The sequence below is a fragment of the Centruroides vittatus genome, unplaced genomic scaffold (assembly GCF_030686945.1).
Source record: "Centruroides vittatus isolate TY-2023 unplaced genomic scaffold, ASM3068694v2 scaffold_2979, whole genome shotgun sequence".
Classification (NCBI taxonomy): domain Eukaryota; kingdom Metazoa; phylum Arthropoda; class Arachnida; order Scorpiones; family Buthidae; genus Centruroides; species Centruroides vittatus.
The window spans coordinates 186087-211697 of NW_027122697.1; the positions used below are offsets into that span (position 1 = coordinate 186087).

At 30.5% G+C, this 25611-nt stretch overlaps 2 protein-coding genes across 2 annotated transcripts; one reads left to right on the top strand and one right to left on the bottom strand.

The window, feature by feature from the left end:
• Positions 1–1196: 1196 nt before the first annotated feature.
• Positions 1197–5410, bottom strand: LOC136987984 (DBH-like monooxygenase protein 1 homolog). The gene is made up of 12 exons (XM_067285753.1): positions 5156–5410; positions 3567–3713; positions 3321–3500; positions 3160–3246; positions 2904–3092; positions 2747–2840; positions 2066–2232; positions 1869–1926; positions 1696–1781; positions 1572–1610; positions 1434–1493; positions 1197–1334 (listed from the first exon to the last, which is right to left on the bottom strand). Exons 1-12 carry the CDS (start codon positions 5408–5410, stop codon positions 1197–1199), a joined length of 1500 nt encoding a protein of 499 aa, XP_067141854.1.
• A 791-nt stretch (positions 5411–6201) lies between these two features.
• On the top strand, positions 6202–25611 carry LOC136987985 (DBH-like monooxygenase protein 1). The gene is made up of 11 exons (XM_067285754.1): positions 6202–6441; positions 8180–8326; positions 8397–8576; positions 9522–9608; positions 9675–9866; positions 9935–10034; positions 24762–24928; positions 24998–25055; positions 25122–25207; positions 25299–25337; positions 25484–25611. Exons 1-11 carry the CDS (start codon positions 6202–6204, stop codon positions 25568–25570), a joined length of 1383 nt encoding a protein of 460 aa, XP_067141855.1. The 3' UTR covers positions 25571–25611.

Sequence of the window (25611 nt, forward strand, 5' to 3'; positions counted from 1 at the left end):
TAGCACCAGATGGCAGTAGAAAATTTATACATGTTTTTTAAAAACAATTAATTATAAAATCCATTTATTTATTAAATTAAAATTAAAAAAATTATAAAACAATTAACATAAGTTACAAATCTAATATTTTATTTTATGAAAAATGAATATTTAATTAAATTTATTAATAATAATTTACTTTAAGTGACGATAACAGATGGCGCTTCACTAAATGTTCGTTAAATTTACAATTGATTATCAAATATTTAATACCAGAAAAATAAATATTTATATTTGGAATTGTTTAATTCGATTAAGTATTTATCTAATAAATATAGAGCATAAACTGACGAAAAAATTTATATATATATATAAATGACAGATAAGGAAAAAAATGCAAAGAAATCTTCAATAAAATTAAAAAAAAATTATATTTTATTCTCTTATAATTAAAAATACAAAAGATATAAATATTTCCATACACCATAGCACTTCATATGTTTTACATAAAACAAGAGTTTCGATTATGTTAGTATCTGTTTCAATATTCCACATGAAACCCCATTTTCTTTTTTTCCAATAACTTTTAAAAAAATTAATATAGATAAATGTGAGGATTCGACCACCATACGAACGGGTTTACAAAATGAAATTCGGGTTTTTTCTTTGCTTTGCAATTATCTATTGGTTGATATGATTCTTTAATAACTGGATAATTAATAGGACTGACCTGTAATAATAAACATATTTTCATCTAGTTATATATATATAAATGTATTGTATTCTTTCCGTATTTACCTGAAAAAAACGCCCCTTTTCAAGAGCACAAATTCCGATATGATCGCCATATCTTGTTGCGGATTGTACAGCATCTATTTGATTCTCTTTCCATAAATACGTTGATAAATATTCAATAGTCGACTCGTTTTTACCCGTTGTAGGAGAAATCAGCCATTCACCAGTCCTATATGCATAAAATTCAATTAAAAAAATGATCAAATAACCAATCAAAATAATTTTAAAATAATAAAAACATGTTTTAACCAATAAGAATATTTAATTTTTAAATACAAATTATAATTTGTCTACGTGTAAACGTTTGAAATTTTAATTATTTAGTAATTGGCGCGTTTAAATTTAAAATTAAAACGAAGACCAATCAGAGACGTTTAAATTTAAATTTAAATTTTACGATAACCAATCAATGAATGAGAAACTTACGGAGCTACAATAGAAACTCCAGCTAAGCCAAGTGCGAGATTGCAACTAGGACCAGATAAACTAGCAGCAACAGCAATTCGTGGATAATATAATATAAATGCTAAACACATTTCTTGCTGCGTTCCTAAACCACCCTAAAAATAAAACAAGTCATTTATTTTATTTTGTTATTTATTATTATTATTATTATTACCTTTTTTTATTATCCAAAGAAAGAAATAAACACAACATACCAAAGTGTTAGAAACTCGATCTGTAGAGTCGTAAACACATTCCACCGTTAAATGATCAGACTAATAATTACAATAACAAAAAAATTTAACTATCAAGATTTAAAAAAATTGACTAAAAAGCTAGAAAATTTTTCTTACTGGTAGAATTTTGACCTCTTTGGATAGAACGGTCCCATCCTGTTTATAAAAATACAAGGCAAATGATTGAGTTATATTAATGGCTCTTAAGTTCGATAACCAAACAAAAAAGGATCTAGCCAACCTGATATTTAAAATCGTAATACTTGTCTTCAGCTATGGGTTTTAATTCTTTTCCATTTCGAAAATGCCGCAGAGTTAAATGAGTTCCTGTAATTATTTAAAAGATACTTTTTTAAACTGTGTTAGTGTGATTAGTCTAAGATTAATAGGGCATCAACATGATTTATTATTCACCTAATAAGTGTGAATGAAGAAAAACTGATAATACATAAATTCCTTCGGGTGGAATACTCTGAAAATAAAGACAATTTTTCAATATTTTCATGTGGTTTTTAAAATTCTTAACGTTACAAGTACTTAGATTTGATTGTTAAGCGAAGAGATTAAGTATAAAACTAAAAAAGACGATTTTATTGAATAAATCCACTTACAGAACCATAACATTTTGGATCTCCATGACCAGCAACAATAAAGTTCTTCTGCTTTGGAGGGATTAAAACACACGGATACCAAATAGAACCAACCGATAGTATTCCAGCATCGTAAGTTCGTAATTTGGGTGTGTAATACAATCTTAGTCCAGAATTATCGACAATACCTTAAGAAAATAAAATTTTATTGGTAATCAGTTAGAGAATAGTTTAATTTTGATTTGTTATCAAGTTATTTAATCCACAGAAAATATGATTTCGTCAGTAGTACCATATCTGTAAGAGGTTTTTTCCGACGAGATAGAATCATTACAACAATTTTGTTTACGTGGTTTATACATGGTAATGATTTCTAAATATCAAATCTGATAGAAAAAAAATGCTTAACACTAAAAGAGTGTTATTTGATTTTACTTTTTAGTTTGATATTTAATCGGCGCCTTATACAGTTCAATGGGCGAAAAGGGCAATTGTTTAGAGTCTCCATCAACAGGGAGCCCCCTCCCCAATCAGTGTTTTGTAAGAATATCTTTCCCCAAAAAATTCCACCAAAGAAAAATGTGTTAATTCTTCAGTGGAAGCTCGCTAATCCAAATTCGCCTGGTCCCACGAAGCTATAATGCGCCACTGAGTTCAAGTCATTCAGAACAATGACTTAGACATAAACATGCATATGCTTACCTTTTGTAAAGCTCGGATTGTCGTAATGTATCTCGAGAACATAATACGCATTTCCATATAACGGAACTCCAACATGATCTGGGAATAGGTTTCCCTAATAAATATAAAGTTTATTTTACATTACGAAAAAAAGAATCAGTTGAGTTAAATGATTTACCTGTCCCCCTACAGCCCACGCAGAAACGATTATATTACAGTTTTGAAATTGTCTAATCCAAGAATTTTCATAACAAGGATAATATTGATTCAATAGCTTGTCCATTTCGCTGTCAACAACAACCGTACAAAGATTAAGGATCAGATGGTGGACGTAAGGTTCGTTACCATGTTGAATTATCGGTTGTGTCTGCAAAAGAATCAACTTAAATATTTTTATATCTGTTGGAAAACATTTTTATTAAGCTACTACTCACTCTTATAATGTGATGCTTCGTATCTAATGGTGGTACTTTATGAACCGAACAGAAATACATAGTATCAACATCCCCGGGGATAGTTGCCTGCATATAATGATTAAATCTGTACGAGTTTTTTCGATTTTTATGATACAATTAATCTAATAAGAAAATCTTACGTTCGGAGTTAATATATCCCAAGAGAGAACATCATCCGGAAGCTTTATATCATCACTCCGCTGAGGTTTTAATAGTAAAATACTTTTAGTTCCGCGATTTCTGCTACCGTGATACATTATTTCATCAACTGAATCGGGATCTTGTTCGTGATAAGCATAGATGATTCGTGCCGTTTGCTCCTATTTAAAAATGGCGTTATGAAAATTATAGTTATAGAAACTTTAATTAAGAAGTGAAATTTTTACCGGGATGGGTAGATCTTTATCGTCGCAGGTATCCAATTTTCTTCGAAAACGTAGCATAGTATGAGTACCATTCTCATAAAAACGTAATAGATTCCAATCTTGTTTTTTGTCAATGATGGGTTTCGTGTTACCAACGGCGTGATAGTCCTACAGAAACGAATTATTACGAATAATAATAACACCTTGAGTAGTCATTTACATAAAAAAATTTTCTTTGATGCTTTATTGAGGCTTAGAAATTAAGTATTTATAATTATAGTTAAGTCAGTGACAGGAAAAGCAAGACAAAGAAAATCTAACCGGTTCTATTCTTTTTTGTCAAAGGAAACATTCTAGAATTGCGTGTATTAATCTTTTATTTATTAACTATTCAGTTTTATTAGTGTTATGAATAATTAACGAAATAATAGACATATATATATATATAGGCTATAATTATAATTTTTAAAAATTAACAACAAAACAAAAAATATTTATAAGTAATTTATAAGTAGGCCTATCTAGTAAACTCGAGAGTTAAAAACGACGTATTTAAATAATTTTATATTAATAATATATGAGAATATCTGAAAAATATAACACTTTTTTGAATATTCTAAATGTTAAATATAAAATCACAAGTATAATTTAAACGTTAAGCATTTTACAACGTTCTTAACGTAATATATTTGATTTCGAAACTGCAAAATAACCCTCCATCTTTGATTTGAATACTTTTATTTAGTGTATCGTTTATACCGCATTTAATTTTATTCTACGTGTTTAATTTTCGGCTTATATGTAGATATTAAAGTTAAGATATTAATATTCCTCGGGGGTGCAAGAGAGTTTAACATTGAGAAGATGCATACAAACCAGAAGATTGAAATGCTTTCGTCTAAATATTTGTAACTGAAATTCTGGATTCAATAAAGGGTATGACACTAATATTTTATTGAATTTTAGTTACAAACGTTTAAACGAACGTAACAGCATTGGCCAATGAAACACAGTTGTAATGTTGAGAGCTTGTCAAAACTTATAATGGATGGTTTAGAAACGTGTAATATTTATCGATCATGAAGATGAAGTATTAATTAATTACTATAAAGAAGAATAAAAATAAGTTTAAGAAGAAAGCGTTATCTTAAATACTCTTGTAAACATCCCAATAATTTCCTAAATAAATCTGAATTGTGATGCTCGGATGTATGGTGACATTTTTACGCGTACAACAACGTTTATATGACTAATTCGAGAAAAATGACATTAATTATATGTATTACAAGTTTACTACTTTCATTGATTTAAGATAATAAACTCACAGTTGTACGATGAATTCGTAAAAATTAAAAACAGAAAGAAAATTGTTTAAAATGGTGCATTAGGTAACAATTTACTGACTTTATTATTATCTACTTATTATTTTAATATAGTTTTATATTGATAAAATAATTATTCAACGAAATAATTCTGTTTTACAAAGATATACTTGTGTTATACAATTAAATTATTAAATTTATTTAAACGTTTCTCATATAGTTTTACATAATTGTATTTTAATTAATAAATGTTTGTTATAAATTATATTTAAACTAAAAATTACTTACATGAAATTCTGCTCGATTATCCTTAACCCACCCTATGACAATATCACTGTTTGCCATTCCGCCATTTGGAGATATTCCGAATCCAACCCATCCTTTAGTGGCTACTTCTACTTGGAAAGTTATACTGTCTTCACTTAAAAACCATACTAAATGATAATTTCCATTGTTGTCTAAACGAAGACGATTGATCCAACCATTTCCATCGACAACCACCAGAAATACAACACATAACACATGATACACAGACCAAAGCATCTTTACAACTTTTCACATTCGATGTTCAAAATCCATGTGAAACATCTGAATCTTTCATTGGATGCTATTACAATGACGTCAATTTTGCCCAAAGAGGAAACGATATATCATGTATTGAAATAGAGAAAGTATTATTCAATAAGGGTCAAAACACTGAAACATATCGTGACATTTGCGACAATTTATAGCAGTTCACACGAGCGTGAAAGAGCGAATAAATGACTCCACAGAGGTTCGAGAGCAAATAAAAACTTGACATAATAAAACACCGTTGATAGCTAATGTAAGGTCAATGTCATCAACACTAAAGCATAAATGTATTCTTAAACTTTATTTAGAAAAATAAATTAAAATTAAAATTAAACAAAATTTTAAAATATAATTTAAAGGAATAATTTAATAACATTTAAAACGTATTATTAACGAATATTGTGCTTAGTTCGTTCACTGAGAGGACAACGACATTGACGATATCATTGAAGATCCATTTAAATTTAATCGTATGATATGAACCGGTTTCGATAAATAATAATAAAAAATGTATTAAATTATCAATAATTTAAACTATACCTTATAATTTTACAATAGTTATTTTTTTATTTAATAAGAGAAAAATTTTAAAAAGAGGGAAAAAAACTTGAACTTTATTCAAATTCAATTGTTGTTTGTTTACTTGAGATACTCTTTAATTTTTTATGTACAATACATATTTAAAAAAAAAAAAAATTGAATAAAAGTGATGCACTTACAGATTCAAACTGGTTATTTGTTTAGTGTTTCTGACACTTAAAATGTCCGTTTTGGCTTTTCTGGTGTTGTGCATCATCACGGTTTCTGCACGAAATTTCGATCGGCATTCAAAATTAGACGACAATTACGAAATTTGGTGGTCGACGGACGAAGATTCTATTACTTTTCAAGTAGAAGTTGCAACTAGAGGATGGGTTGGATTGGGAATTTCTCCAAATGGTGGGATGGAAGGTAGCGACGTGGTCATCGGATGGATTAACAACGGAAAAGCCACATTTCACGTAAGATTTTGGAAGAAATTAACCATGTTTGTTTCTATCGAAAGATCAATTTAAAAATTATTTTCGAAATTGTTTAAATTTATATTAATAACGATTTTATTTAAATTCATATTCATATAGTTGCAGTCAATCATATATTTAGAAATTTATATCGTTTGATTAATTCAATTTAAATATTTCTTTAACTTATAATTTCATATTTAAAACGTTAAATTATTTTAAATTAATGATATTATCATTTAATTATAAATTATTAACAAAAACATTTATTAATTTAAAAATTTTTAAATGTATATTTAAAAAATTAAATACTTTATTTACTCTTTAAAAACGTAATTTGTAATTTCAAATTTGTATTTTATTTTAATTTAATTTTTTAATAAAAAATAAATCTATTTTAAGAGTTTATATTATTATTTTTGCAAAAAATCCATTAATGGAATTTGATGTAATTCGATATTTTGTTCTACAAAAGATGCTGAGAATAAAACAGGACATTGACATTCACCCTGATGCTTTTTAACATTCCTAAGACCGGTTTGTACATTCGATATGATAAAAACGAAAATAGCATATAATATAAAACTCAAATTATAGATTTCTGTAACATAGGCCTACATTATGGCTTTCGGTTTGTCTGTCTCCTATGTTAAAGTATAAGTAGAAAATGACAGCTTTCGGTGTAAAAAACATTACTTAGAACTATCTTTTTATATGTTATAAAATATATTTTCTATAATTAACATTTTCTATCCATTAAACTTTACAGGAATCGATCTGTATAGATCCTCGTATAGCCTACATGTTACGTTATAAGTGCATGGCTGTCAAAAAGGGGGAAGCCAGGTCAGAAGAAAACTTCAGGGGTTCACTGTTCTCACCCTTGTAAAATTAATGTTATTTTTACTAATCTTTAAGACTGCTTTTTTAAATAAAACACATTCTACGTCTTTCATTTGTTCAATTAAAAGGGGCTCGTTTTATCATCTCCTAGTCCATAGAAGCTCCCGATGGGCTAGACTAATATGTATGATATATCTTTGATTGTCTTTAATGTATATATTATAACTAAAAATGCTTTTTAGTAAAGTTTAATTTAATTCTAACACTTAAAAATCATAATATTACTTGCATTTTTTAACTTTGCTTAAAATTAAAACGTGGCATGAATACACTAAAAAGTTTTGTATACCTACTGAATTTTCCAACTTAATATAAAATTATTGTACGCATTTTTATTATATTTTATTGTGTGTTTTACTGTCTGTTTCTATATTAAAAATTTCATATTATTGTAGACATAAACAGAGCTGCTGTCTACCTCAAACTCTCATTTTAATGGCCTTCAAAAAGAAATTTTTCCTAGGGCCTCTGAAATCCTAGGGCAACCTTCGATCTTCACATTGACTCTCCTCTATCTCCACGCTCAATGACAGATGATAAATTAACTTATTTAAATTATTAAGATAATATAATTGAATAAATATATTAGATTTAATATTGTATACAATAAGATCGAACGCAATTGCTTCACACAACATAAAGTAAAATGTAGAGTATCCGTGAGGCAAACAAACAATAAGACAGCATCCAGAGACACTCCTTACATATCGAAAATACCGATAACTAGTTTATTCTTTTTCTCTTTTGTGTGCTATAGAAATAACTAGTTGAAGTAAGTAATAAATCTGTTATATTACAGTTAGTCTACATACTGATTATAATCGAAATATTATAGGATAGATACGCCAGAGGGAAGTTTCTCCCGGAAATTGACGAACATCAAGATTGGGAACTTCTGTGGTATCAACAGACCGATACGCATACAAAGTTTCGTTTTAAAAGATTTCTCATTCCTTGCGATTCACAGGATTTAAATATAACTGTAAGTACAGAAGATTTATCAATGTTATTCCATTTCGTAACATTTTCTGAAAGAAAATATAAACATACAGGATGACACTACGAGATTAATATTCGCCTACAATGACGAAAATCCTGGTTCTACGGGCGAGATCTCTTATCACGGTTCACAAAATAGAGGAACCAAGAGCGTTGTTTTATTGAATTATTCAAAGAATATAATACCAGAAGATCCTAGTGATCTCTATCATTGGGAAGTCAGACATTCAAACGTGAGTATTCTTCAATATGTCTGTTTTAATTAATATTATCATTGATGTTGTAGAAGAATAAATAAAATACCCAGTAAGGGGTTCTCCTTACTAGGCATTTTATTATTTTTATTACCCATGAATTGATAGGTATGATCTTAAAATATACGTTTCAGCGACAAAACTGTACTTCATTTGATATTACAGAATAAATATAAGTTGTATGATTTGTATTTTAGCATAAGGCAGCAAACATTATTGACTACACACAGGATAGTGTGATTCCGTTACACGTAGTGTAATGGGTCACACTATCCTGTTGCATGATCACAATAGTGTGATCATACAATGGGATCATACGACGAGATCATACAACGGATCATACAACGGGATACAACGAGATAGTGTGATCATACAATGGGATCATACAATGGGATCATACAATGGGATCATACAACAGGATACAACGGGATAGTGTGATCATACAACGGGATCATACAACGGATCATACAACGGATCATACAACGGATCATGTATCATCACACTATCTCGTTGTATCCCGTTGTATGATCCGTTGTATGATCCCGTTGTATGATCACACTATCCCGTTGTATTCCATGATCACATTATCCCGTTGTATCCCGTTGTACAACGGAGAGGGATCAGGCACAGTGTCCGATTCGAATATTATATTGAAATTCATTTTTAAGAAGTTCAAGTTCAAGATACTTTTTCATTTAAAAGTTTTCATCTGCATCGGTTTTCAGTCAAAATTTCATACTGAGATTGGTGAATATCCTGAGGAAACAAACATATATTTTTCTCAAATATATACAGCAATTCAAATCTTTAATTATATTATTTTACATTAATTTTCTTTCTAAAAACTATTTTACTGATATATTTTATGTTAGAAATCGATTCTAAAAAGCAAGTTTTTCGTACTTTGTATTTTTTATTGTATAGGTGCGTATTCCGGATGATAGTGATACTGAATATTATTGCAAGTTTTTCAGAGTACCTAAATTAAATCGAAAACATCACATTATTCACGTAAATTATTCATTATTTAATGTTTTAATTCACACGAATATTCTTACTATTAACACATGTATTTAGTTTAGTACAGTTATCGAACCGGGAAACGAAAAGTTCGTACATCATATGATACTGTACGAGTGTACTGGCGTTGAGACAGAAAAAATAGCGCCTTATTTAAACGAAGAATACACTGAATGTTACACTAAAGATAACTTACCGAAATTTCCATTTTGTTTTACTCTTACCTATGGATGGGCCGTCGGAGGAGACGTAAATAAATTTTATATTCTTAAATTTTAAGGATAATAAGATATTTATTTATACTTAATCTTTTGTAGACATTTATTTTTCCCGATCAAGTAGGTCTTCCGTTAGGTATTCCAGAAGTTAAATGGCTTTTATTAGAAACTCATTACGATAATCCCAGTTTGAAACGAGGTAATTTATATTTATATAATGTAAAATGTTTTCAATGATAATAAAAGGCTTTTCGCGTAGGAATCGTTGACAATTCTGGATTTAGAATTACGTACACGCCAAAACTCCGTAAACACGATGCTGCAGTATTAGCTGTTGGAAATTTATGGTATCCTTGCGTGTTTATCCCACCGAAACAGAAAGAATATATTGTGGCAGGACACGCACATCCATCTTGTTTACGTCAGGTATTAATTTAAATCATGCATCCTTTTTTTTGAAAAAAAGCAACAAAATTGTTATTATTATTTAATAGAGACTTCCTCCAGAAGGAATCAAAGTATTTGGTTATCTACTTCATACTCATGTTATAGGTACCAATATGTTATTACATTTGAAAACAAGTCTTCAAAAATTATTAAAAGTTTCAAAATTTAGGTAAAAAAGTCATAGTCAGACATTTTCGAAATGGAGAAGAGTTAATTCCTTTAGCTAAAGATTTAAATTACGATTTTAACTATCAGGTAAGTAATTATGAAGTTAATATATTGAATTTAGAATGAAAATGTTTTCTTTAAACTTTTAAAATTTTTAATAGCAATTTAAATATTTATTTGAAGAACGTACTCTACTGCCCGTGAGTATAAAATTTTAATTCTTTTTTTGTTGTTGTCAACTTACTGTACGACATAACACAAGTTATTCTACGCTGTATATTGAAAATGAAACATGAAATAAATGATAATGTCATTGAAATGGATTATATATTCTCTAACAGAATGATCATTTGGTGGTAGAATGCATTTACGATTCTTCAAAAAGATCAAATGTAACATTTGTAAGTAACACAATAAAATATTTTTAAGTAATTTTAAGTCATAGTTTAATTCAATAATTAAAGTAATTTTAAGTAAAATATTTAAATATCTATTTAATCATATATACAGGGTGCTCGCTTTAACATGTATCCATGAGAAAAAGACATCTTTCTAGCATTGCAGTGGAACTAATCTGTGTTTTGCATTTGTTCTACTGCAATATTTACGTAAATGCAATGTAATATGATGCAACGTGTTTCTACTGCAATGTAAATCTATTCATTTAAAAAGAGCCATGTGTAAATCACGTAGTAGTTCCGAAGTACTGTAAAACGTAAATTTTGTAAATATAAAAACAAGACACAAATTGAAAACGCAATCTTGAAAAATCAGGTGGCGGCATATTTCGCCAATGTCCTTATAAAAGAGCGGAAATCATTCAATTTGCTAATTGGTAGACAATGCCTTATATATATATATATATATATATATATATATACGAAATATATATACGAATATTACTGTGAAGCAGTGGTGATATTCGAAATATTTAACAAAGGGTTCGCTAGCAGAAAATTTTTCCCTGACAATCACCGACAAACGAAATGGAAGTTTTGGCTAGAAATAAATACAATACCTTTTCTTGCGATATATCTAATAATCAGTGGCGTATTTGGAACGTAACGAGCCCTGGGCGAAGACCAGGTAACAATACTATATTAGTGCTGTCAACCTTTTTTTTTAGGCAGAGAGATTTTTCACCCCGAATGGCACTACTCATAGTAGACAGATGTCATCATCTCTCGTAATACAATATTTTTTTTATTTCGCTGTCCATAGCCCGACACGTGTTCCACAGCCATTTTGTATTATCTCACGCGCGTGGGATTGTGGGATCTCTCTTATGACTGGATCTAGTTTCAAGAACTCTCTTGAATCGATCGCGATTAAACCTCGTTTTGGTCGAGATTGAAACAGTCGAGAGAGATCGCACCAAGACATAGTCCCCGACCTTGCTCACATACCAGAAACTTCTATGTTGAGAAAACAAAAGAAACTAAACCGTAATCATTGACTGTTACAGGAGTATTAGTTCAAAATAATCGTTAGCAAGATTGGTGCAACTAGAAAGCGACCGTGAAATCTACATGCTGCATTTCGTTTCGTTTCCCCATAACGTATAATCACTTCACAGCAGTGATGATATTCAGCGGGTTCGCGCCCGAACCCGTTGTTAAAATTTTCAGTTCCCCGAACCCCGAACCCGTTGTTAAAATTTTCAGTTCTCCGAACCTTGTTAAACACACGGAACATTTCTCAGTGGTTTTGTCTTAAAATATATATATATATATATATATATATATATATATTAAAATATACGTATTATACTCTGTAATACTACTAAACTAGAGCCTTATATCCCGTTCGCACCGAGCATTTCAATCTAGATTGCTTCCATGCATATTTACAAGCGCTTATACGTGAAACAGTGAAGCAATGAGGACTACAATGCATACAAATACATTGAAATTTACGTCGCTATTACATGCATTCATTTAACAGCTATCTACAACTGGCAGAACATGCAGATGACGATTAGCGATTTGGCTGGTTCAACTACGATAGATTTTGTATCAGTAGCATCGCGTGGCAATTTATTTCCAGGCAGACATACGACCGATAGATAGGACAATGCAGTTCTTTCCCATGCCATGGCACTTCCCGGAACTGATTACTGTAAGTTGGATTTTCTTCTGTGAGGTAACTTAAGAGCATCAATTTATAATGCATAACCAGCATCGCCGCTTTATGTTGGCGAACACCAGAGACGATCACGAGAAGCTTGTAGGAGGTGACGCTTTGCATGCTACGTACTACTCAAAGTGTCATCACAGTACCACCATAATGCTACTCTCAACCGTCTATACCTTTGTATTGCAGCTGAAGACGGTCATTTTGAAAATATTAATGTGAACATCCTCTATAAGATGATCGTAATCATCTTACTCAAAATCATTTGTAAAGACCTGGTAAAGACATTTGAAAGTTGAAACCAAACTAAACTTGATAGGAATACTCTTCCGAACACGCAGAAGTGAATTCCAAAATAAAATAGTTAAAAAAATCACTATCAGGGAATTTGGCACAGATAGCGGAGAAATCTCTATTATTGTACTGTATTATTGTACATTTGTGTAACAAATGTATGTACAAAAACGCTAAACGTGAAATTTAATTAATATATTGAATATCTCATTCTGCTGTTGATCTACACAACTTGCTTTCATGCCATAAAGCCTAAATTTACGGATGCTTCAGTGAAAATTGCCAAATTTCTTCTCCATTCTGATGTTCCAAAAAATGCATTTTATAAAGTGCTCTGATCAGAAGCAGTGTTATTTAATGTTTAAAGTTCATAAGAAATAATCTTGAAAAATTATACCTTTGCGATGTCCCTTTAGTGGAAAATTTCGGGAGTCAAGGTAAAATTAACGAAACGGCTACGTAGTTAAAAGTGAAAGACTAATGGAATAGAATGGCACGAGTTTCGATGGCCTGGATTCGATCCAGGACCTCTCTAAGAGAGGCCGAAGCCTTATCATCTCAACCTGGACGGCTGTGGCTGTAAGCAGGCCAGAAAACAATATTATTGTTAATATATTTATCTATTTGTGTCTCAACTGTAATTCACTTAATGATAAAAAAGTTTCTATTGTTTAAGGCAATGAGGCACTTTCTTTACCCAATTCTTTCAAGTAATATCTGTTATTATTCAGTTTTTATGGCATCCGATTTCTAATTTCGGAATATGTATGTCGTTTAGGAAATATTTTATGTAGACTTTGGAAATGATTATTTCAATTTTCTACTTTCGAATCAAATGTTTTCATTATTTCTGTCAATACTTCCATTAGAAAGATTAACGATAATAACAAAAATGAAATGATGAAAATATACGGGTTGAAAATTTCAATTTGAATTAACTGATTATATTTTTTAGGGAGGATTATCGACAAGAAAAGAAATGTGTCTGGCATTTTTTGCTTATTATCCAAGGTTAAACATATCTTATTTAGCTAGTTGCCCGTCGCCTTTCAATGTTATGAAAAGACTCGGAGTAAAAGAAATGTCGGAGTAAGTTATATGTCTTACTTTTAAATATAGAAGAATAGACTAAGATTGGTATTTTCTCTTCCCGATATTTAAATTCAACTAAACAACTGTCCATAAATTACGTAACGCAGATGCAGGTGATTATGCAGGTATTCGTTAAAAAGGAGAACGTTACGTAATGTTAGAGTCGCAATTCTTGAGTAACGAAATGATTCATTTGCGTTTCTAAAGTGTTGTTTAGTAAACCGTAGTGTTTAAATCACTGCTTTGTACATTACACAAGTAATTAATAAGAATATGTGACCTTCGTACCCTCGTGCTGTGTATTGTTCCTTAGTATAATTAAGGGATTGATGAAGAATATATTTTATGCAATTTTGAACATGGATACGTGTGACGATGTTAGGGAATGTTACAGGGAGGTGGAATGGTAGTTGAAAAGTATAAAAATATTGTTACGTAATTTATGTTACATGACGTTGTTAAAGAAAAATTCAAACAACGATTTCTTATTTAAACTTTTCTTTCTAATTTTTTAATTAAAAAGCACATCAAACTCCCAATTATCCGTGCTTCGTCAAAATATTAGAATTACTAGAATTACTTTAAAATGACAGATTATTATAAACAACATCCGACTCTTCTTTTCTCCCTCAAATGTCAATGTTAAGGGACGGACATTAGATCTGAAATATATATATTTTTTTCACACGTTCGTCAGAAAGCTCTCAGTTTTAATTTTATTTAAAGATTTCAAGCTTAGCCGACTTTTCAAAAAACGGCCTAAACGTCCATGAGAGTTGGCCTCAATTTACAAACGAAACTTCGAAAGTTTATTAATGGATGAAGTTTTTACATGTGAAAAAATTCACACTCATACGCCGTAGGCGACAGATTTGAAAAAAATATTTGGAAAAATGGTAAGAATTACACTTAGAAATTTATAGTTTCTACACGATAGTTTTGAAAATAGAAGAAATCGACATCTTATGTTTATTGGCTAAATATACATTTCAGTTTATGAAACTTGGAACTCACACTTTCATCGCGGTATAACGGATTTGATCTGTTTATATACTATAGTTAATTTGAAACATCCAAATGGCCTTTTATAAGACTCTAAACTATAAAAAATATACGAAAAATCCAAAATAGTCCTCTAAACTGTAGTTTGGATTATCCGGATGATCGGGAATTTGGTGTACTGTACCTATAAAGAAATTTTCAAAATTTTACAAATAATAATAAGCGTTTTTACATTATTTCTATTCTTATATGAATAAAACTCTACTTCCCTGAATATTTACGTTACCTTTACAAAATGTTTTCTACAAATGTTTATTCAATTTTAACTTAAAAGTATATTTCAAAAAAGAACAATTGTTATTATGTAGAATTATTTATTACATAAGTATAAATTATTATCTACAGTATTTTGGTACAAGCACTGAATTTGAGTAATTGAACTGTAATTAATAAAGGTTTATTTTCTCAGTGATGACAGATTCGTCATTTCTCCATTAACTGGAAAGAATCAGAGTTATTACGAGTTTCTGAATACTTATCCATGGGATTATCAATCTGTGAATTCTGTACAGAATGCAATGAGATATGGTCCTCAACTGAATATTTGTTCTGATAGAGGAGGAAAAGGAATACTGGTAATTACGTTCTGTATTTACAATATGCTTTAGCTTACGATTAGTAGCTTTGTAAAATCTCGAATCCACTCTGTCTTTTGCTTTTGTGTTTTGGTTTTTCTCGTATGACTTTAATACAGCATTGTTTTGCCTATTCGATGTAATTCCTTCTTGGACTGTCCCTCCATTTTGAGCATTCAATTCTTTGATTCACTATGATAGATCGTTATGTTTTAAGGCAGATTGTAACTTCTTTGGTTATGCGTGCGATCTCCAGCAGACAGGTTAAAAATGTAATGCTTTTTCTATGAGAAAATCCTTTCTAAAAATTCTCGAAAACAGAAGCAGATAGAACCAATTTAATTCTATTCGTCCTATTTTATTTAAAAAAATTAAATTAGTTAATCTTCTACGATCTTAAAAATTCATAGAAAATGAACGAATTTTATTTTGAAAATTCTGAACCGTACGTTAATAAAAGAATTAAACAGGATTATAACGCAAAAAACTGTTTGATTCTATCTGCTTCCGTTCTGGAGAATTTTGTGGAAAACTATTTTTTCATAGAAAAAGCATTATATTTTTACCTCCATCGCTGGAGATCGCGTGCATAAACAAAGAGGTTACGATCGGTCTTAATATGTGATCAATCCATTCATCTATTTCTCATCATATTTAATATTAATATATATATATATTTAAGTTTGTGAAATAAAAAAATTAATTCGTAGTTATTATTATTTTCAGTCTTTTGTTCTATCCAGATATCCTAAGGTGAAGAAGATTCACAAAGAAAGTTATAAATGTAGAAGCAATAACTAAATGATATTTTCATCTCATGCTATATCACATTCAGCTATTCTTATACACTCATAACTCATAAATTATAACTCGCAATTTCATAGCATCGTCTAACAAAGAAAAATAAGTGTATCTGTACGGATTTAATAGTAAACAAGATCATTATTACAAGGAACAAAGAGAGTTTTTTTAGCATGCCCATTATGGGTTTGGTTAGACCCCCAATGGCGGCTTGGTGGCCTGAGACGGAGCCCGACTTATCCATATGGACCACACCCGGGTTCCTGATGGTTTTTTTATCTGTCCGGATCGATTTCTCCCAGAGCCATAGGCTGCCACCTTAACTGCTTGGCCATTCGAAGTGAAAAAATAATAAAACACGAATTAAGTATATTAGAATTCACGAAATTCATGTAAATTACGAGTCGAGTCAATCTCTTACTATTGAAATCCTTGTATTTTCAAAAGGTCATCTTAAGGTTTTAAATTGTCAGAGTCTTTTTTGATTAACGTACTGTACAGAACCACCGAACATCAAATTGCATATGCTAGTATTACGTAACAATATGCTTTCTGCTTTCTGTAAGTGGCATGAGATTCTTTATTAGATTGGATTTCACAGAAACAGACAATGCGGTGAATAGGTATGATTATTTCGAATATTTCATATCCACATTGTCCGATTTATTGTTAAAACTTCTTTAAATGGAACAATTTGAAATCGATGCACCGAAGTGTGCCATTTGAATCTCTTGAATACTGCATTATTTCCTTCGATACCAGCAATAAATTTTATTGCCTCTTTCATATTCCTCAAAAGTACAGTTAACGAGTAAATATAATTTGCTATATTTTCCGGTTGCTTTATTTATCACTAATTATTTCTCGAATAACATATTTTACAAACAAGAAAATGTTTGTGTGATATTCTACAAAATCTTATCTAAACATTTAATTTATTGATTTCAAGTGCCGTAGATATGTGTAATTGTAGATGCATCTCTTTATGAGAATGAGTAGATTTTACCTGTATTTCAAATTATTATCGATGTCTTAAGGTTAAAATATTTTGTATTAATATGAAATAGTTTGTGTTGCGATTTTATCGCGTATAATTAATAATTTTGCTATGTTGTGAGTATATTAATTTATTGTTATACAAATGTTGTTTGTGTATGAAGAACACTGTAATGTTCTTCAGCGTAAATATTTGTAAGGAAAATTACACGGAATAAAAGTAAGCAGTGTTTGTCGAATAACTTTATTCAGAAGGAAAAACATTAATTAATAATAGAAATGAAAAATAATATCATAGACACATTTAATTGTAATAATAATAACAAAATAAATAAATAAATATAGGGACTCCATTGAATGTCCATCCCTATGATTGTATGGAATAATGATAGCAGGAGTTTTAACTACGCCCTTTACATCTCAACTACAAACGTTCAAATATATTTTTATTTGTTTTTTCACTCGAAATGCTTAATATTATTTATTACGTTACTAAAAACTTAAAACAATAACATCACATTTAAAACCATTAAAGTGGATTTAAGAGTAAAACGGTATTTTGACTTTTGGAGATATTCGTCGATTATCTGAAAAATTAATAATAGGAAAGAATGCTTTTGAAGTTTCTACTGTCGGGACAGTAGCCTGCACTAAAATTTACCAAGAAATTCTATGCAAATATTTAAATTTTTCGTCTGGATGCGATCAAAGTTCGAGAACGAGAATGATTTCCCTTTACTTGTATTTTAACAAATATGTTATGGTACTGTACATCCAGTGCCCACGAAAAACGACTACCTAACCACAATAATAAAAACAAATTTAGACATAATGAGAGCAGAGACAAATTAACTACACCAAACTGATAACGAAAGCCCACAATCGCCATCCCACATATGGAAAGAGATGCACATGAAAGCACCATGCAAGCCAAGTGAGAATGCAGACAGGACCGGATATTATCATGTTCCTCAAAATCTGACGCTCTAGACCCGGGAGTATTGTTCCTATTTAGGAATTTTGTCCTGAATACAGTCAAAGGAGGGAGCATGAAATCGAATTGGCTGAATAAAAGTATCTTTAACACTCTCTTCTTAGTTTGTACACGACAACACGACACTGGCGATCTGCCGAGAAGAATGCCTCCGGGTGGACTTTCTAAGGGAAACCGGTCCCTATTTACGTTTTTTTTTTTTTTAACTCTTTCCGCCCTGTGGGCACTAAGAGGGCCTTTTTTAGTAGGCCCATTATGGGTTCGGCCAGGCCCACAATGGGGCGACCGGGTGGTGAGGGACGGGGCCCGACATATCCGAACGGACCACCCCCCGAAAAATTCCTGGGGTCCCTATTTACGTGTTACAAATGTGGTCAGACCATTAACGAGTCGCAAACCAACGACTAACTACCAATGTTCAGTGGTTTCTCTTCTTGATGATTTCTTTGTAACAAACCGAAATATATAATTTTTTGTAATAGATGTAATTTAGAAAAAAGATGTAAATAGCCTATTACATAACATAATTATAACAGGAAAAAATATATTTTGTATTTGGAAATCATGAAAAAGCGATATGATAATATCTGGTAATTATTGGGCTGCAATTTGAAAAAAATTGTAGACCTATAAATTCCCACTGTCGTCAGTCTGACCGTTTGTCGTTCCTTAATCTCCAGAACGGAATTAGATGAAAGACGGGACCAAACATGAAACCTTATCCGGGCAGGAGGCCCGATTAACTATATACGAACTTCCGATACAAACCATAAGTCAAGTCATTTCAATTCAAAAGGTTTTCCCTTAAAAATGTTAGATAGATGACCGGCACGACTCTATTGTTAAAGGAAAAGTATGATGTACAGGGGCAAAGCATTACTAATTTGGGATGGAGAGCATATATTTTAAATTAAATAAATAAAAAAATATAATTAAAAATTGCAGCCCGGCGTTGTGACAATAATTGTTCGTTCACTTTTAGTTCTTACATTTCATCTTCATTTTATTTATACTTATATAAAGGTATCTTATTACTGGTATCAGTTCATTAACAATATAATTTATTTTTTTCACAGTGATTATGTAAAATGAAAAGAAAGCTAGTTCGCTAATTTTGTATCTCAAAAATCTTCCAACTGTTGAAAAAGAACTCGGAATAAGTTGAGATGCCAGGATTAATTTGAAGACCGACATTAAACAATAAATATTCAGATAAAATTCGTTATTGCAAATTAGCCAACGTCCTTAAGAAATTATATTTTATGTTCCATATTGAAATGGAATTATAGACAGAAATGGCAATTATGTTATGTAGTACCTCATATTTCTTCTTTTTCACTTCTAGGAGACCTACTATGCATTAGTCAGTGTTAATTATAGGCAAATCGTCGCTCTGCAGCATATCAATGGACACGCGGTGCAATAACTGCAGTAGAATAGGAAATTAAGAGCTTTGTGAAATTCTTTACAACAGTTTAAACCTTTCAGTCACCTTTTTGGGGATGTTGATTGTTTAATAAAAGTTTATAATACTTATTTGTTTCCTAATAGTAAACAAAACGGTTCAATAGGTGAATAGGTTGAATAGGTGTAATTACAATGACACCAATTTTAAGCATCTCAAACAGGAAATAATATATCATGTATTGAAATAGAGAGAGTATTACTCGATAAGCTCAGAAATATATCGTGACATTTGCGACAATTATTTGTTTGAAGCGGATTTATAGCAGTTCACACGAGCGTGAGAGTGAATAAACGAGGTTGCTCTTGAACTCCACAGAGGTTCAAGAGCAAATAAAAACTTGACATAATGAAACACTTGACGGAGAAAGTAAGGTCAATGCCATCAACACTAAAGCATAAATGAATGTGTCCGTAAATGTTATAAAAATCTATTTAGTAAACTTAAGTAAAATGAAAAGTATACAAAATTTAAAAATATAATTTAAGGAGATAGTATTTCGATTATTATTAAAATTACTGTACTGTACATTAGTTCGTTCACCGACAAGGACAACGACTTTAATCGTGTCATTAAAAGATCCATCTAAATTCACAGTGTAAGATAAACCGGTTTGTAGAAAATATATTTTAAAAATCTATCAATAATTTAAACTATACTTTTTAAGTTTACAACATTCAGTTTGTTTCAATAGAAAACTTTTTAGAAAAAATACATGAACTTTATCCGGCTTTAATTATTTACCGGTAAAGTGGGCTACTTCTTGATTGGATACCGTGCTTATTTTTAATATAAAAAAAAACAGCTCATTAAAAGTGATGCGATTAGAGATTCAAACTGGTTCTTTGTATAGTGTTTCTTACCTTTAAAATGTCCGTTTTGGCTTTTCTGGTGTTGTGCATCTTCACGGTTTCTGCACGAAATTTCGATCGGCATTCAAAATTAGACGACAATTACGAAATTTGGTGGTCGACGGACGAAGATTCTATTACTTTTCAAGTAGAAGTTGCAACTAGAGGATGGGTTGGATTGGGAATTTCTCCCAATGGTGGAATGGAAGGTAGCGACGTGGTCATCGGATGGATTAACAACGGAAAAGCCACATTTCACGTAAGATCTTGGAAGAAATTAGCCATGTTTGTTTCTATCGAAAAATCAATTTAAATCTTTAAAACATATAATAATTAAAATTTACATTAATAGTTACAATCAATCATATATTTGGAGATTTATATCATTTGAATAATTAAATTAGTTAGAATACTTTAATTCAATTGAAACATTTTTTTTTTACATTTTAAAATAATTCCATATTTATAATGTTAAATCATTTTTAATTACTGATATTATCATTTAATTATAAAATAAAAATAATGAAAAGTTTATTAATTCTATTTTACTACCTAAAAACTGTTAATTGAAACGCGAAAATTAAGATGATTAAAATCAGATTAAACAATGTAAATTATTTAAACTTTATTACATTTAACTCAATTATTAACATTATAATTAACTTCCAATTTTTATATTTTGTAATTAAATTATCCAAAACTCCACGCAGACAGTCTTCCTCTTCTTTCCAAGATATACTCAAATGAAGGAGTGTCTCTGCCTCGCGAATGAGACACTCCTTCGACGTATCGACGATCTGAGGAACGGACGTAGACAAAGATAGGCACGAGATACACGCACAACAACTGGTCCGACAGTTGGAACTTTCGTGAAGAAGAGTTCTTGAAATTCCGGGATTTCATTAATTTCTGTCCTCGATCGTCCATACCGATCGGTCGGTTTTCTCCGTTCTCGATTCGCAAGTGGTTGATCACTCGTTACTGTGTGTAACGAGATCTCAACATAGATTGCGGGAGGATCAAAATCGACGTTTAATTCGTTCCCAACCGGAGATGGTCGATCTTAGGACTTACATTCTTTTATTGTTTATACGTTCGCGTCGCGTTTTTCATATAAAACAATATTTCTAGCTTTCTTTTTTCTTTGAAAAACATATTTTAACGAGAATTTTAGTGAGGGTTCGGACTTGTCCACAGCCTCACATATTTATCATGTATTTTAATCTTGTTTAATTTAATGCATTCATTGATTAAATAAAAATATTTTTTTTTTTTTTTTACTTGAAAACGAGTAATTATTCATTGTGACATGGTCACAATTTTTAATCATATTTTTAATTTATTTAACTTAAAATATATACTCTTCATCTCAAATTAGTACAGTACTGTAGTGTCTTGCCCCTGTACATCATACTTTTCCGTTAAGAATAGTCGTGTCGGTCATCTATCTAACAACTTTCGGGAGAATATATTGGAATTGAAATAACGTGACTTTCGATTTAGACCGGACGTTCTGATATAGTTAATCGGGTCCTTCCATTAATATTGTTTCATATGACATTAAGGATATTGAGATGTAAGCCCCAGTATAACCTAAACACGAATCCCCTTGATGGAACATAATCTACTTCCAAATCTTACTTTGAAATTACAATTACTCTAATGACAATAAAACTAACATTGACTTCTGGTAATTGTAGACTTTTAAATGGAATAAATACTAAATAACAGTTGAAAAATGAAATACAAACGAAATGAAGTCAACAACAGATAAGAGAGCAATTATCACAATTAATTAACAACAGAATATTACGCGTTGTATGAATTAGTTGATAATAGAATAATTATCTTTGACTAAATCGGCCCAGAAAAGGGAAAAATGCCGAAAACCAGTTGATGATGATAAGCTATGATATTACTTTGATTCACCGATTGTCGTTGATTATTACAGGACAGATACGCCAGAGGAAAATTTCTTCCGGAAATTGACGAACATCAAGATTGGGAACTTCTGTGGTATCAACAGACCGATACGCATACAAAGTTTCGTTTTAAAAGATTTCTCATTCCTTGCGATTCACAGGATTTAAATATAACTGTAAGTACAGAAGATTTATCAATGTTATTCCATTTCGTAACATTTTCTAAAGGAAAATATAAACATACAGGATGACACTACGAGATTAATATTCGCCTACAATGACGAAAATCCTGGTTCTACGGGTGAGATCTCATATCACAGTCCAAAAAATAGAGGAACCAAGAGTTTTACTTTAAAGAAGTATGAAAGAGGTATATTGCGAGAAGATCCCAGCGAGCTCTATCATTGGGAAGTCACACATTCAAATGTGAGTATTAGCAACTATCGAATAATTGTATTTTAATCTTATTAATGATGTATTATGAAGGCAGTATCACACCTATTAGCTTTGAACAATAACAACAACCAACCACAGCTAACAAAAAATTTTTTTGATTAACTTTTCCTATCACATTGAAGACTTGGCGTTCACTTTTTTTTGGAAAGTTGAGTCAATTTGCAAAATGGTCACATAGTCGAAACAAACATCGCAAGCGTTTTCATTCTAACACATAAATAATTGTGATTAATAGTAAAATAAATCTAATCGGTGTTACACCATTAAAAAGCATCAATTTCTACCGACAGTATCCTGGTCATTATGATGCAGCCTTAAAATTGAATGAAGTGTCCAGTGAAAGAAAGATATATGATATTTGTTTTAATAGCATATACATTTCATATTATTTGTAACTGGACCAGGCAGCATAGTGGAGGATTATGCCCGCGAATAACCTTTATTGGATACTATTCTTTCCAACTCCTTGTAATAGCCTGTATTATATACATGGTATATAACATCATATTGACATGTATGTAATATTTAAAAAAAGAGAGTCCTTTTTAGAAATTTGAAATTGCATACGTGCCCAATATGATACCATATACTTGTATTTGATATATTACATGGAGATGGAAAGAATAATGTCCAATAAAGGGGCGTTATAAAACATAGAGCTCATACCGTTTTTTAACATTTTTTCTCAAATTTTATCTCTTCAGCAGATTGAGATATTTAAAAAAAAAATGTGTATGAATACTCATTTTTTAAATAGATCACAAAATTAACGTCCGGTTTGAGATCACGAGGAAGGAGGACAGGGCATTTACACTAAAGCCAAACTGTCCAACCTTGAACTAGACCTCTCAGTAGCCGAAATCTCATAGATCTATATCGATACCTAAGACATCGAGCCAAAATGAAAATAGGAATGTTAAGGGTATTAGGACGTTTGTTGTAAATATATACTTATAATCTTTCAAATATTTTATATTATTGCGAAAACAATCAGTAAAAAAATGTTTTACAGATTGTTTTCACACTGAAAATATATTCTTAAACTACAGCTGTTCCTAACATACTCTGTACTTTTCATCGTTTAGGTGCGAATTCCTGATAATAGTGATACTGAATACTACTGCAAATTTTTCAGAGTACCCGAATTAAGTCGAAAGCATCACATTGTTAAAGTAAATTCCTTATACGTTTATATTTTTGATGTTCCACTTTACATAAATACTTACCGTTAACACATATATTTAGATGGATACAATTATTAAACCGGGAAACGAAAAACTTGTACACCATATGATATTATATGAGTGTACAAACGTAGAGATGGAAAAAATAGCGCCTTACTTAAACGAAGAGTACACTGAATGTTACACTAAAGATAACTTGCCGAAATTTCCATTTTGTTTTACTGTTACGTATGGATGGGCCATTGGAGGAGGAGACGTAAATAAATTTTATTTTTTTTTAAATTTTAAGGATGATAAAATATTTATTTATACTTAATCTTTTGTAGTCATTTATTTTTCCCGATCAAGCAGGTCTTCCATTAGGTATTTCAGAAGTTAAATGGCTTTTATTAGAAACTCATTACGATAATCCGAATTTGAAAAGAGGTAATTTATATTTATGTAATGCTAAATGTTTTCAATGATAATAAAAGGCTTTTCGCGTAGGAATCGTTGATAATTCTGGATTTAGAATTACGTACACGCCAAAACTCCGTAAACACGATGCTGCAGTATTAGCTGTTGGAAATTTATGGTATCCTTGCGTGTTTATCCCACCGAAACAGAAAGAATATATTGTAGCAGGACACGCACATCCGTCTTGTCTACGTCAGGTATTAAAGTTATTTGTGTTATATTTTTTGGAAAAAAATCAATAAAAGAATATTTAAAATATTCTACAGCGAGTTCCCCCAGAAGGAATCAAAATGTACGCTTTTCTACTTCATTCTCATCTTATAGGTATGAAATATTGTTAAAAATGTATGTAAAAATAATAATTTTTTCTAAAAATAACTTAAAATTTAGGTAAAAAGTTAAAAGTCAGACATTTTCGAAATGGAGAAGAGTTACTTCCCTTAGCTAGAGATTTAAATTACGATTTTGATTTTCAGGTAAGTAATTTCTATTGAATGAGTAATTGTGTGATTTATAAGTCGAATTTACGATAAATGTTTTGTTTTAAACTTTTTGAATTTTTGATAGCAATTTAAATATTTGCCTGAAGAACGCACTGTACTTCCCGTGAGTATAACATTTCAATTATTTGTTATGTTTTCGTTGCCAATATACAGTATGACATAAAGCAAGTTATTCTATGCTCTATATTGACAATAAAATATAAAATGGATGATAATGTATTTGTAATTGACGATATTTTCTTATAACAGAGTGATCATTTGGTTGTGGAATGTACTTATGATTCTTCAAGAAGAGCAAAAGTAACATTTGTAAGTAATATAATAGAAAAGTTTTGAGTATAATATCAGATTAAGTACCATATTAAAAGTTAATTTAA